The sequence below is a fragment of the Phragmites australis genome, chromosome 2 (assembly GCF_958298935.1).
Source record: "Phragmites australis chromosome 2, lpPhrAust1.1, whole genome shotgun sequence".
In the NCBI taxonomy this organism is placed as follows: domain Eukaryota; kingdom Viridiplantae; phylum Streptophyta; class Magnoliopsida; order Poales; family Poaceae; genus Phragmites; species Phragmites australis.
In genome coordinates this window covers 50,241,579-50,254,877 of record NC_084922.1, presented here as the reverse complement: position 1 = coordinate 50,254,877, position 13,299 = coordinate 50,241,579, and the positions used below count along the sequence as shown (strand labels likewise).

General features: G+C 43.9%; 2 protein-coding genes across 2 annotated transcripts; both read right to left on the bottom strand.

The window, feature by feature from the left end:
* Positions 1-392: 392 nt before the first annotated feature.
* Positions 393-2,803, bottom strand: LOC133909587 (uncharacterized). Its single transcript, XM_062352086.1, has 3 exons — positions 2,431-2,803; positions 1,413-1,677; positions 393-787 (listed from the first exon to the last, which is right to left on the bottom strand). Exons 1-3 carry the CDS (start codon positions 2,681-2,683, stop codon positions 538-540), a joined length of 768 nt encoding a protein of 255 aa, XP_062208070.1. The 5' UTR covers positions 2,684-2,803; the 3' UTR covers positions 393-537.
* A 4,634-nt stretch (positions 2,804-7,437) lies between these two features.
* LOC133909586 (scarecrow-like protein 3) lies at positions 7,438-10,023 on the bottom strand. The gene is made up of 2 exons (XM_062352085.1): positions 9,459-10,023; positions 7,438-9,337 (listed from the first exon to the last, which is right to left on the bottom strand). The coding sequence occupies exon 2, from the start codon at positions 9,095-9,097 to the stop codon at positions 7,760-7,762; it is 1,338 nt and encodes a 445-aa protein (XP_062208069.1). The 5' UTR covers positions 9,098-9,337; positions 9,459-10,023; the 3' UTR covers positions 7,438-7,759.
* Positions 10,024-13,299: the final 3,276 nt, after the last annotated feature.

Sequence of the window (13,299 nt, the reverse complement as noted above, 5' to 3'; positions counted from 1 at the left end):
GAACACAGTCACTATCGAAGTACATACGCAGATATGAAGATAAACATCAACCATCGACTTTCATACCACAATTTCAAATCACAGCATATAGCGTCTGCTCAATAGTCTTGAAACAGGTGTTAAATTGGATTACAAAGTTAAGACAGACCATCTCCAATTATATTCCATTCGTTTTGTTCCCTTCCTAATTTTTCTTCATATTCTCATTTCCTTTATTTTCTTTTATCTCTAACAGTTTTACTTCGAAGAGATTCGTGAAAAGAAAGAAGAGAGAATTCCATCCTAAAAGAAATGAACTTAAAAATCCCGTCCTGAAAGGAATGATATTAGGAATTCTGTCGTGATAGGAATCGTAAAAGGAAACCGTTGGAACGCTGAAGAGAACGAAAATATCTTCGAGAAGGGAATTTGATCACTGACGAGAATCCATTGAAGATGGTCTTAAGACAAGGTTTTCACATCAACCTGGCATTACACATCACCAAACTCCCCTATTACTATACAATAAAGCTTTAAGCCTTTGGCTACCAAGAAAAGTCACATGTAATTGCTAGAATACCATCGATCTTCAGGAGACCATTTATCTTCATACCTTCCAAGCGAGTACCCCACAGCAGGTACATCAGAAAGATGTAGAGGATCAGGTTCTATACCATAATCGGTCAGTGGTCGGTGCTCAAGAACTTTGTCATGCTCAATAACAAACTCTGGTATTTCGACCTCCCCTTTTCTTATATCCCCCCAGAGATATTCTAGTCGACTGATGTACTTGATTTTCCAATACAACCTGTAAGGACGATTAACAGAGGTCAGAAAGCTGTTTATTCAAAACTGAACTAATTCTAGCAGCATGCATTAGGAATTAAAATATCTAACAGATCCAGATTATTAGAGTTCAGTATAATGTTTCTTGGCAGAAGGCACAAATGGAACAAAGTTGCAATACTGTAGCTTCCAGCCGATATCCTAATAGTTGAAACTCAAATAAAGAATAGTGAAAGTGAACTAGTGCTGAGAGTTTCTTTGCACCCCACAAGTCCATTTGAACCATAGCTCCTGAATATAGGGACTGGTATCCTTTCTCATAAAGGATATAACAGCTGATGATATGCCTGCCAGTCCGTTTAGTGACTTTACTCTCATTCTGACATGGCCGTTGACGGTTAGTAACAAGAATTAACCTTCTATTGATATACTTATCTTCCACCGGCAGGAAACGGATCAGCAGTACTCCATAATTTGTTATGACTATTTACGTATTTCTCTAGTAGGTAGGTATGGTGGGGCGGACTAGGTACAGTTTTATGACATCATTATTTTGTAGACTTATTTCTTTTGTCAATGTCATTATGAAATAGCTTAAGTTGCTTCTACAATAGTAATGCCTGAGGACAATACGAAAGAGTACTGACCCTCCACTTAAGAATAGCCTGCCAAGCGTGGCAATGGCCAGCCTAGAGCGAAGCCCAGGATGTAAGAAGTAGAATACTTGAAGCCTTTCCTTGTATTCAGGTGGAAGCTCCTCATAAATCGTCCTCAAGATTGACATCCCCGGGTTGTTGTCATCTGACTGTACAGTACTGTGCACGTACAAAATGCAGAATGGACCCTCTGGTAATTCAGTGCGCAGCTTGTGGAACACATACCTCTTCAGACGTTCACCATCAATTACTTGAGCTGGAAGTCCGAGTTCCAAAGCAAATGTGATGTTAACATTGATACTGAAAAAAACTGTGGAGCAAAGCTTCTAGCAACAAAGCAATAATAAGATTATGAAGTTATGACAGCCTTATTAAGCTTGTTAGCTTGTTAGTAGTAGTAGTGAAGGAATCAACATAATGATCAGGTCTACTGATATACTGGCTGGCATTAACGTCAAGCAATTCAGTACACAGTCACAGCAGATGGTCGTCCAGCCTGAATTAGAATGATCATGAGAAAATGCTTCCTCCTGCTGGCAGAGGAATTTAAGTATAGTACCGTAAGTTGCAGCCTTCATCTAATATTGCACTTAATACATGTCATGTGTGGATGTTCTGCTAGAAATCTAAATTTATGATCAATTCAGTAAAAAGTTCCACGTATCCAACCTCAGTGAAAAGTTAGCATTTAAGCTACCATCGTTTGAATAAAAGTTAATTTGTACATACTACTGAATCTGCAACACCAATCCATCATCAAATCATTTTAGCCTTTTAGGTGAACCCAAAATCCCATCTAGCAAACATCTCCGTTTGATAGTCCATACACAATTACACGTCCAAACCAGCTATAAACTATCCACAGAGACGAGATCTAGTAGAACCCCATAGTTACGCGAAGGTTCACTACTCCGTCCATCTAAGCGCATCAAGTATCGGCGATTACCAATTGACAAAACCCCAAATTGCGCGCGGGGAAGGACGGTACGAGGAGAGGAGTTTTGCGCACCCGGGAAGAACTTGCCGACGACACGGACGACGCGGCGGGCGGCCCTGTCGCTTCCCTGGACGCGGACGACCTGGAGCTCCTCGAGGTCGGAGAAGTCGTCAGCGGGCGCGGCAAGGTCAGGGACGCAGTCGTGCCACTCCTCGCGGTCGGCGCGGGAGAGGAGCGCGGCGCCGGCGTCCGTCGCGAAGTCGGAGCCCAGCACGACCACGGAGAAGTCGCTCTCGCCGCTACCTGAGCCCGACGCCCGCGCCATCCCTCGGTCGGTTGGTCGCCGCAGCTCGCCCTCTCCGTCCGACTCAGCAGGTCGGCCGTCGACTTCGAGTCCCGACCGGCAGCTGTTATGCGGTTCTGCCCGGGCCGTTACTAGGGTTGCGCGGACAGGAAGCGGTTCTTCTCGCGTAATGTTACGGGAGTGAAAAAAAAAAATGTATCTTGCATTGAAATACCAGGGAAATATTTTTCCTCGGAAATTTATGTAGAAATAAATGTTTTTCCTCTTCGCATATAGGTTTTTCCTTGGGTTATCGCTTAGAAGTAGCAGTATATTAACAAAGGAAAACCTGATGAAGAGAGGGTGGACAGGCGATAGTGCTTGGCGATTCTGTCGTGCATATGACGCAGTTCAACATCTATTCTTTCAGTGTCTGGTGGCGAAGTATGTATAGCATGTTTTGTATTGTGATGTTAACATACTAGGGGCCTTTTAGAATATAGGATTCTTGAAACAAAGGAATTAGAAAAACGTATAATTAGAATGCCCTAACACTTTGAATCCTATGGAACGGAAAGACACGGAAAAACTAAAAGAGTGACCGTTTGGATGAAGCGTAGAAAAAATACAGTAATCAGATGAGAAAGACATTAAGAAAATTTTCCATAAGGTTGGATCTCATGTTACAATTCCTCCAAAAATTCTATGAAAAAACTATTTCAAAGGAATTTGACAAGCACATTCCAAATACCCTTAAGAACAAATCCTAAGGATTGAAATCCTCCAACATTGGAATAAAAATCCTACATTCTAAAGAAGTCCTAAGACCATCTCCAACGGAATTTGCAAAATTAAGAAATTCAGTGCTACAGTGATTTGTGGACTATTGTTCATCCAGTTTTCATCTTCAACAGAAGCTTCATCGGTCTCTACAGTAATACGCCCGGACCAGCACAGTGAAATGGGAGAAACAAATTCGTGGTCTACTGTAGCGATCATCAACACTGTTTATAAGTATGATTGGGGTCGAAAAGAGGAAGAGAGTAATGAAATGTAGGAAATAAGGTAGTTGTTGGAGATGAAAAAATAAAGGATGCTGTAATAGTATTAGATGATGATGTAATAGTGTTATAGAGGATGAATTTTTAAAATCTTTGTTGAAGATAGTCTAATAGGGTCTAACAATATCGTGAGCAGATGATGGAGCCTGGAGTACGACATATTCCAAGAAATATAGGCATCTTCTGATAATGGGTTGTGCTTCAATTGTATGGGCATTATGGAAGGCACGCAATTCGGCATGTTTTCAGGGAAGAAACTGACGGATCCTGCGACTGTAATATACGCAAAGTTGTTCATGGCTTGATAGTAGCGTGGCGTTGCAGAAAAAGGAAGCAAGAGAGGCGGTGCGTGAAGGCAGCAAGCTGCTACGGCGAGTTGCGACGGCGGCGTTTTGTATGACTTCTGGATGGGCGCCGGCAACAAGAAGACTACAGGGGAGTTCTTTGCTGAATGGTGGTCAATTAGGGGGTTGATCTTTTGTTCTGTTTTTGATTGGTGCATCTGAGATGTTACTAGGTGGACAGAGTACGTTTCAGAAATGTGATGTAATAAGTATAGTTTTTTCCTTTCGTCCGTTCTGTTCTTCTTTCCTGAATGTTTGGATTCTGTATGTAATCTGGTTTCATTGATGGAACTAGAAACTATGCTTCATCTTTAAAAAAATCGTCGCTCTCTTTATTTTCTCTCTAAGGAGCTCCTAGAAATTCTAGTATATGCTCTGCGTTCGACAAAAAAAAAAAAGGATCGCTAGCTAATGGTTACGCCTGCAGTGGCAGCAGCACCTCCAGGAAAAGAATAGTCCAATTCGGAGACGGAATCATCGCCTCATGTCAAAAAAGGGTAGTTAGCAGGTTTGCGTTGTTTTCGCAAAAATAGCAAAGACCTTTTGGATGCAGATGAATGAACTGATTCTCTTTCCAGCTATCGGGCAGGGATTCCTGAAGAACTACTGTTGATAGGGGAAATTTTACAGTACATCCAAATTAATAGGAGCCATTAATCTTTCTTATCTAGTGGCTAGTATTTACTATTACCTATTAAGTAGGTAAGAGTTCATTAATGACTATATAAGGATAATATCGGCTTTTCACTTTGTATAATTAAGGAAGAAAATAATTTTACTATTAAAGCACAAGATAAATAAAAAATGTCATAAAGATAGTAATTATTGTTAGTTGTACATGTCCAATTTGGTCCTAATTTCTCATGCATGCACAAACGTGAGCTATGTTACTATTTTTTTTTCTTGAGACTCTATTTTTCTTCAGCATGTTGTGCAAATTACAAATTATGATGTGTGATTATCACATAGGAAATTGAAATAACAAACTTTCAGTGTTAAGGCAATACATATAACATGCTTAATGTGTTTTTAAGTACTATGCTGTATATTTTAAAAAATAGAATCACACCCTCACATATATATCTAACTTTGTCACTCAACATGTAAATACATAATTAGTATAATTAATTGCTCATGTATTAATATTAGAAAGAATTAAATTCCTTTAAAACGTTCTCTTCTATAAATAGCTGGTAATCATATTAAATAGATATTTCTGTGGCCAAACCTACGCTTAATTAATGGATGGTTGAGATTTAATACTCATCTTACCTTATAGGAGGGAAGAGGAGTACAGTAGAACAGCCCTGTTGATGGATGTTCGCTTGAGAATGGTGATAACCTTCGACTCGAAAGCTGCCTTGACGAGGAGGAGATGATGATAACGATGAGAAGCTGGAATCGTACACACCTGCCGACCAGCGCTGTACTGGGCTTGGAAACCATAGGAGGAGTCTACTAGGTTCCGTGAGGTGAAAGTGAGTATTTCATACGCAGGCTGCATGCATGGACGCATGGTGGATGCAGATTGGCTCGACCAAAAGCATCTGATCGGAAACAGATCATGTCATGCGTGATGGAATGCCGCTCGTGAGCCACTCTTTCTTAGTAGTACTACGTGGAATGTTTTTGGAACCTAATTAAGCTGGCAATTCCGTGAAAGTTCCGACAAGGTGACCTTCGGCCGGTTTCTTCCGACACATTGAATTTCAAAGCCAAATCCAAATTGTTGATTTGTTTTTTTTTTTTTGACAGGTCGGAATTGTTGAATCAGACATGACATGAAGACACAACCCACGCCTAAAGTCAAGAGACGAGATACGTCTCCACTAACCGTGCTCGACCTTTACGTAACTAGTAAGAGATTCAGGTTTATTTGGCGAAAATAAAAATAATAGACAATAAATTTCATCATATTTATTAAAATAGATAACATATCGATATATTTACAAATCTAATATTTGTATTCGATAGCTCAAATACTGAAAAATCAATTCTGATACTTAAGGTACCAAAAAATGATAAACTCAGCCTATATTCGGCACATGAGGTACTGAATATGTTACACAATACCGTATTCAACACTTAAAGTGCCGAATATAGGCTAACGCGTTCCATCGCTCACGTCGTGTCTTATCGTGTGTGTGAATTTGTTTTAACATAATTTTATCGATATTTTATTATTTATTTAACGTATTTGTGTAGGTATTTTTTATAGTGAAATAACATCGGGATGATATAAATTCTAATTTGACAAATAATAATATTTGTGCTAATGTCATCGTGTGCTCGCATGTCTTGGCCTCACGCTGTTGTGTTGCGCTATAAGGAGTCGCATGCTAGTAAGAAGACACAGCGCTACGAGAAGAGAGGCGATGAGCAGTATGAGCAAAGGAGGAGAGGAGAAGCAGCAGCACGAGAAAAGCAACAGCAGTGCAAGGTGAGGAGAAGCAGCAGCACGAGAAGAAGCAGCAGCCCGAGACGAGGAAGAGCAGAAGCGTAAGTTACAGTAACCATTTAAATTATGTATTTAATTAATACTTGCAGGAATAATAGTAATTAGAGTAAGTAGATTGTTTAATCTATTCAATTACATTTATATAATTATTTGCTCAATTTAATTGATTATTTGCTTACTCAGTGTAATAGTAATTAATATGAATTTATATAATAGTAATTATTTGTTTAGTCAGAATAAGTAGATTGTATAATAGTAATTAGCGTGAATTTGATTTGTCAATGTAATTAGATTATTTAATTTGTTTAATAATACGATGGTCTAGTGGTGACACTTTGTGTTAGTGGTGGCGTAGGTTGATGGTCTAGTGAATGCATGCTCTTTATAGGTTTAAGTATGATGTCAATGCAATGAGAGAAAAAAGATAAATAAATAAATTTCAGATGCAAAAAAAGACAGCAGCACAAATATTCTTGTTCTACAAATTAAAATTTATATCCTCCCAATGTTACTTTACTAAAAAGTTACCTACATAAATATAATAAATAAATAAATAAAATATCAATAAAATTACGTTGAAATAAATTTATACACGATAAGATCGATGTGAGCGATAGAATGAGCCGACCTGTATTCAGTATCTAAGATGCCGAATATAGGTCGGATTTATCGTTTTTCGGTGCCTCAAGTAACGGAATAGATTTTTTAATATTTGATGTGCCGAATACGGATGTTAGATTTGCAAATATGCATACATATTATCTATTTTAGCAAATAGAGTGACTTTTATTGTTTATTTTGGGATTTTTGCCGGTTTATTTAGAACTGTTTTGCCTCCTGGATGTCACCAACGACAAGTTGATGTTGGAAGAACTGAAAAAGAGCGCCAAACAATCCAATCGGTCGATCAAATATAGATAAAAAGGAGATATATAGATAAAAAGGAGATATCCCTTCATTTCATTAGTAGTTCATTCCTACGAAAGTCTACGAATTTCAGCCGAAACAGAAAAAGATACACTATGAACAAACACAGCACATCGACTTCACCTGGCCTGAAATCTAACACGACACCACCCTAAAAACATGGAACTAAAGACGTAGTGACAAAAAGAAAAATGTAAGAAGCCAATGCGATGCGATGCGATGCGAGGTGGACGTGACCAACGCCTGACGCAACCTGAGCAAATTTACGTCTCCTTCGCACAAATACGGAAAGGCAACAGGACGCCACCGCCGCCGTCTGTCGATCGGGTCAGTCGAAGCGGCGGCCGCGCCAGGCGGAGACGGAGACGAGAGCGCGGTCTTGCCAGCACAGGAAGAAGGAGCCCTTCTCCTCACGCAACTTGAAGCCGTCGCAGCCGAGGCCCTGCGCCACCCGCCGCGCCTGCAGCAGCGCGTAGTAGCTGAGCGGCACGCGCACGAAGCCGGCACCCTCCAACCGCCGCGCCCACCGCTCCAGCCGCTCGTGCCGCTCGCGCCGCTCCGCTCCGTCGCACGCCACGATGTTCTTGATCTCCTCCCCGAGCATCCACCGCTCCACCCGCGCGCGCTCCACCGACCCGCGCGCCGCGACCACCTCCAGGCAGTCGAATAGCGCCGCGTAGTAGTTGAGCGCCTCCACAAACCGCTCCGTCAGCGCCGGCGCGTTGTGACTCGCCTCCTGCTCCGTCACCACCATCACTTTCGGCGACAGCCCCCACAGCGCGCCAAGGAACGCGTCCGCGCGGGACGTCGACAGGGACAGACCGGACTCCGGGCTGCGCCTGTCCTTGTCCTTGCCGCCGACGGCGGCCTCGCCGGAGTCGTCGTCGGAGGCGAGGAGGCAGTGCAGCTGGAGACTGGAGGTGATGGCCAGCGCCTCGCCGGTCTTCACGCGGAGGGACTCGACGTCGAGCGCGTCCAGGCGGGAGACCACGGGGTTGAACTGGAAGGGGACGTCCAGGCGCTCGGCCTCTTTCGTGAGGACCATGGCCGTCTGGGTGAGGACGTCCTTGTGCTCGTGGACGGCAGTGAGGCGGAGGTGGGGCGGACCCTCAGGGCGCGCGGCGAGGAGGTGGAGGAGCTCCAGCCATTGGGTGGCGTCCGCGCCGCCGAGGTCGATGACGTGAACGATCCTCTCGGACTCCATGGCTTCCAGGATGGACTGGTTGGCGGCGGCGCCGGCGAGGCGGAGGAAAGGGCATAGCTCGAGGAAGTGCCGCCGCGCGGCGGCAAACTCCGCCGGTGTGGGCGCCGCGCGGGGCAGGAGCAGCGCCCGGCACAGGCCCGGCCACGCCCGGAGCGCGCGCCTGGCCAGCGCCTCAGCGAAGGCGGCCGCCACGCGCTGCATGGCGTCGCCGTCGGGCGCTGCGAGCGAGGCGATGTGCTCCAGCGCGGCGTTGGCGGCGTCGAGCCGCCCCGCCGACGCCGCGGCGGCGCAGTTGAGGAGGAGGTGGATGAGGTAGAGTCCGCGCTCGTCGGAGCGTAACTCCCGGAGCAGCCAGGGCGGCGTCGGGGACGCGGCGGCGGCGGCCGGGTGAAGCGGCATGTTGGAGAAGTTCTGCAGCGGCGATGATGTGACCGACGACGACGAGCCTTCGTCCTGGACCATCAGCCACGCCAGCTCTGCTTCTTGTTCTTCTTCTTGACACACAAGCTGAAGCACTACTTAACAATCAACAAAAGCTTCAATGTTGCTTCCCGTTTCTCTCTTTCTCTTTCTTGTGGATTTATACGACCGAAATGGTATGGCTCAGGAGCATTTGATGCTGCTGAGGTTTCTCTTCTCTCTGACACCGCAGCGCCAAGCGGGTAAAGTCAGTGGGAGTAGGAGGAGGCGACCTGCCAAAGCCTGCATGCGGAGAGAGGACAAGCAAGGAGACAAAGCAAGAAATCCATTAATAACCAGCTTTAGATAGATTGGGCAATGAAACGACGATACTCTATCATCACGCTGTGCTTGGTGGTACTACCGTATCCGGACACAGTAGCCAAACAGGCAGAGAACAACAAGGGCCAAAAGGCCAAGGAGGTTGCAACAAGCAGGAACAGCTCGAGAAACAAAAATACAACCCGGTGGCCAGATTTCTCAGAGCAAGGGGAGAGAAAGGACAAGAGGAAATCGCTAGGTAGGCAGCACAGACACAGAGCCACCATTTATTTCTGCACTCGTGAGGCAGGGCGGCAGTGAAGAACTTTATTGTACCACTAGTATTTGCAACCATGGCAAGCACAGCGCCATCGCTGTGCTGGCTCAAAACCTGAGACGGACAAAACAGAAGAGAGGGGCGAAAAAGAAATGCTCGCCTCGGGAGTCAGCTGGTTCCTCGTGCAAGAGATGAGGTGCACACACACCGGCAGGAGGGCAAGGCGCTTCCCGTGCAGAGAGACGGGGGGTGGCTAGAGAGAGAGAGAGAGGAGAGGACGGCCGAAACAGAGCAGAGGAGGGAGGAGGAGTTGGCGAAGACTGAAGAGGGCAGGGGGACGTGGTGGGGTGTGTAGCGGAGCGGACTGTGTTTTGGACTTTTGGGGGCGTGTGCGCTCGCGACAAGAAAGCGGGGAGTCTTGTCTGCATCGCGCTCGGCTGCATTCGCAATCGCAGCAAGCCCACACCGGCCTGCCCTGGATGGACGAGAGCTAGCAGTCGAGGAATTTGTGTGAAGGCGTACAACCTGCTCCTTCTATTCTCTATTTTAATCATATGCAACTAATTCTTTTTGTGAGTTATATTTTTTTCATGAAGAGTTTTTTTAACCTTCTTCTAATGATTTCTCGCTATGATTCTTTGTTAAGAGATTATCAAGGTCATTTTTTTCACTCTAGAATTCTTTTTGCTTTTCTTTCATGAATCTTTTTAAAATAAAGTTATTCAAGATGAAAAAAAAATATAAACAGAGAGTGAAGTCGAAAAAAAACAAATAAATAGAAAATAGTTGAAGATGGCATAATCGCGACGCCGACTCACACGAGCTGGCGCCTGGCGCATCCGTTGCTCACTCCGGCGCAACCTCACGGACGAGATGATAATTCTGATCGACGTTGATGGCGTCTGGCTCGCTGGCTGCATCCAAATTTCTGTACTATTCTACTTCTAGAGTAAATAAATATTGAAAATAACAAGTTTTTTTCTGGTCAGTACTTGTAATAGAAAACGGAAACGCCCTTAATCAATTCGTACCACTGGAGTATACGTATTTGCTATTTGAGGACAGGACAGGGTTGGATAAGCAAAAAAAAGCTGGTTGTATTGTACCCATGCATTGCTTTTGGCATCATACGTGACGTAGCGAGGGGAAGAATAAGAATGGCGTGTTGGGCCTCAGTTATTCCTCCAACTCCGTAACGCGACGAGGGCACCGCAACAAAACAAAAACGCCCCCTTCTTCCTCGCTTGTTTCTTTCCTGCCTCTTCCTGGCGTTATTCTTCGTCTGTGTGGCTGGTTTCAGAAAACAATATCTTTCGCAGCATTTGCTGAAGAAAGGTATAGTACACAAACAGCCAGACAAAAAAGAACTATAGTATAGCGGTACTTTAGTAGTAGTATCTTGCACGGCATGGATCTCTATATAAAATAAATCCTCTGCAACTGTTGTTTGACTGAGAAATCAACGTTCAAGATCGACGCACTTACCAGAATACTAGTGCAACAAAGGAATGCCTTAGCGATGCGTTTGATACGGAGTATCTGAGTACTAGAGAAGCAAGCCGCGGTTGGGCTCTAGTATCTGAATACGCACTGCAGTGCAGCCGGGCAAATGCAGGCCTCCAAACGCAGCTGCCTGCCGGCGGCGTGTAATGTTGCAGCCCTCTCGATCGATCCTTCCTCGAGCTGTTGTTGTTGAGCCTATCCGTCTATTAAGGATGTATTTAGTTGAAAGGTGAAGTTAAATGAGACGAGTAAACTAGATGGTTACTTCTGGCTGATTTTATCAGACCAAGCCATCCAGAATCTATAAAAATATTCTATTATTCTCTAATACCTGGCCGCTCCATCACTTGATCAACAACCAAAAACCATTAAACATAGATAGCCATCTCCCGGACGCCTCCGCCCAGCCATCCAAACGTACCCTATAAGACGACGAGACGACAACGGGAGGAGGGAGGGAGCGGGCACGCGCGCTTGCGCTTGCGCTTGCGGCGGACGGGGCCCCGGCCTCCGCTCCGCTCCTTCCTCCATCACGGTCACGCACGTCGGCCCCGCGCGCCACCGCCGTCCTCACGGCACGTCACCGGCCGGCCCTGTGTGTGTTGCGCCCGTGACGAGCGGCGGAGAGGGCGTCCATGATTTTTGCCTCAGATTCTGTGCGCCCGTTGCATCACATACCGGAGCATGCTGTCATCCTCTGGTGCTCGCTCATCCACTGCTTGCTGCCTTGGAGTAGTACAAGCCAGTATTGGAGGAGCAGTTACAGTGACGGCCGTAGATACGTACGAGGAGCAGTTACAGTGACTGCCGTAGATACTTACGTTTTTATAAGATTCGATTAAATTTTTAAAGCTTTAACTATCACTAACTTTAAAATATTTAGTTTTATAACATAAAAACGATACCTCATCTGTTTAGAAATAGTATGCATAGTTTTTTTAAGTTCTTTTTCAAAATTGAATTTTTACTAAGGTTTCCCCACAAGCTATATTATTTATAGCTACGAAATCTATATAGTATAAAATTATTTTAAATTGTAAATCTAGTTGTATAATTTTTATATACTAGATATTTTTATAATTTAATTAAATATTAATTAAAGTATATAATATTTGATTTTTCTTAAAAAATACATCTATTATTCGTGAACATAGAGTATATATGAATTTGTCTTAAAAATATTTTTATAATATTATAAACTTATTAAATTTTATAGATATATTCTAGTTAATAAGTAATCAAAGCTACACACGCAAGACATAGGATGTTCAAAAGGACGGGAGAGAGTAATTACCTAGAGTGGTTTTGCGTTATCACGTGGTACGTACTACGTTGTTTGTGCAACGGGGAAGTGTCGATTCCGTGCTGATCTCATCTTGATTTACCGAGCGGTTTTAATCAGAATCGTACTACTTGTCCATATTATATGTAAGATTATCTCTAATATATATACTTAAAAATTTATCTCCTATAATATTATTATAGATTCCTCTAACACTACTATAGTATATTTTATTTATTTTTATCTCCAATAGTTACCATATTTTCTATCTTCTATTACTCTTTTTCTCATTTCGAACTTACACATCAATCTATAACTACAGTGATACAGTATCACTCATACATCCGCAAATTTGCAGCTATTTCTTTACGTCTATAATCCTATAGAAGTTAAAAACGACTCTTGCGGAGCCTTCGATCAATATCTGCCTGGGCACATTACTTTACGGCCAGAAAAATGGTTCGGTTGGAGCTGGCCTAAGAAAGATCACACTGCTTTCGCTCTTTTGTCGAAGTCGGCTGTACGAATCAGTAGCGTATCCAGTACTAATAATCTAAAGGTTGCTAGCACTGCAATAATCTGACAGCAAAACAGGCTAGCTATTCATTTTTGTCATATCGTAACGGAAAATCCGTTAAAGAGACAGAAAGCACCTACATGCAGCTGTATAACTGAACTCAGAAACGTTGTGCTACTATCTTGCTCACTTTATGAACTTTCGGTTATCATCCGCATCCAGCACCATGCCCAACGCATACGTGGCAAGCAAACAGCAGAGCGGACACTCCCAAAGACTACTGCCGCGTCCATTGACGCGCGCACAGATCAAGGCAGGGCAACAACCTGACCCAACAATGCCACGCTACAGTTCATAAGGTAAGG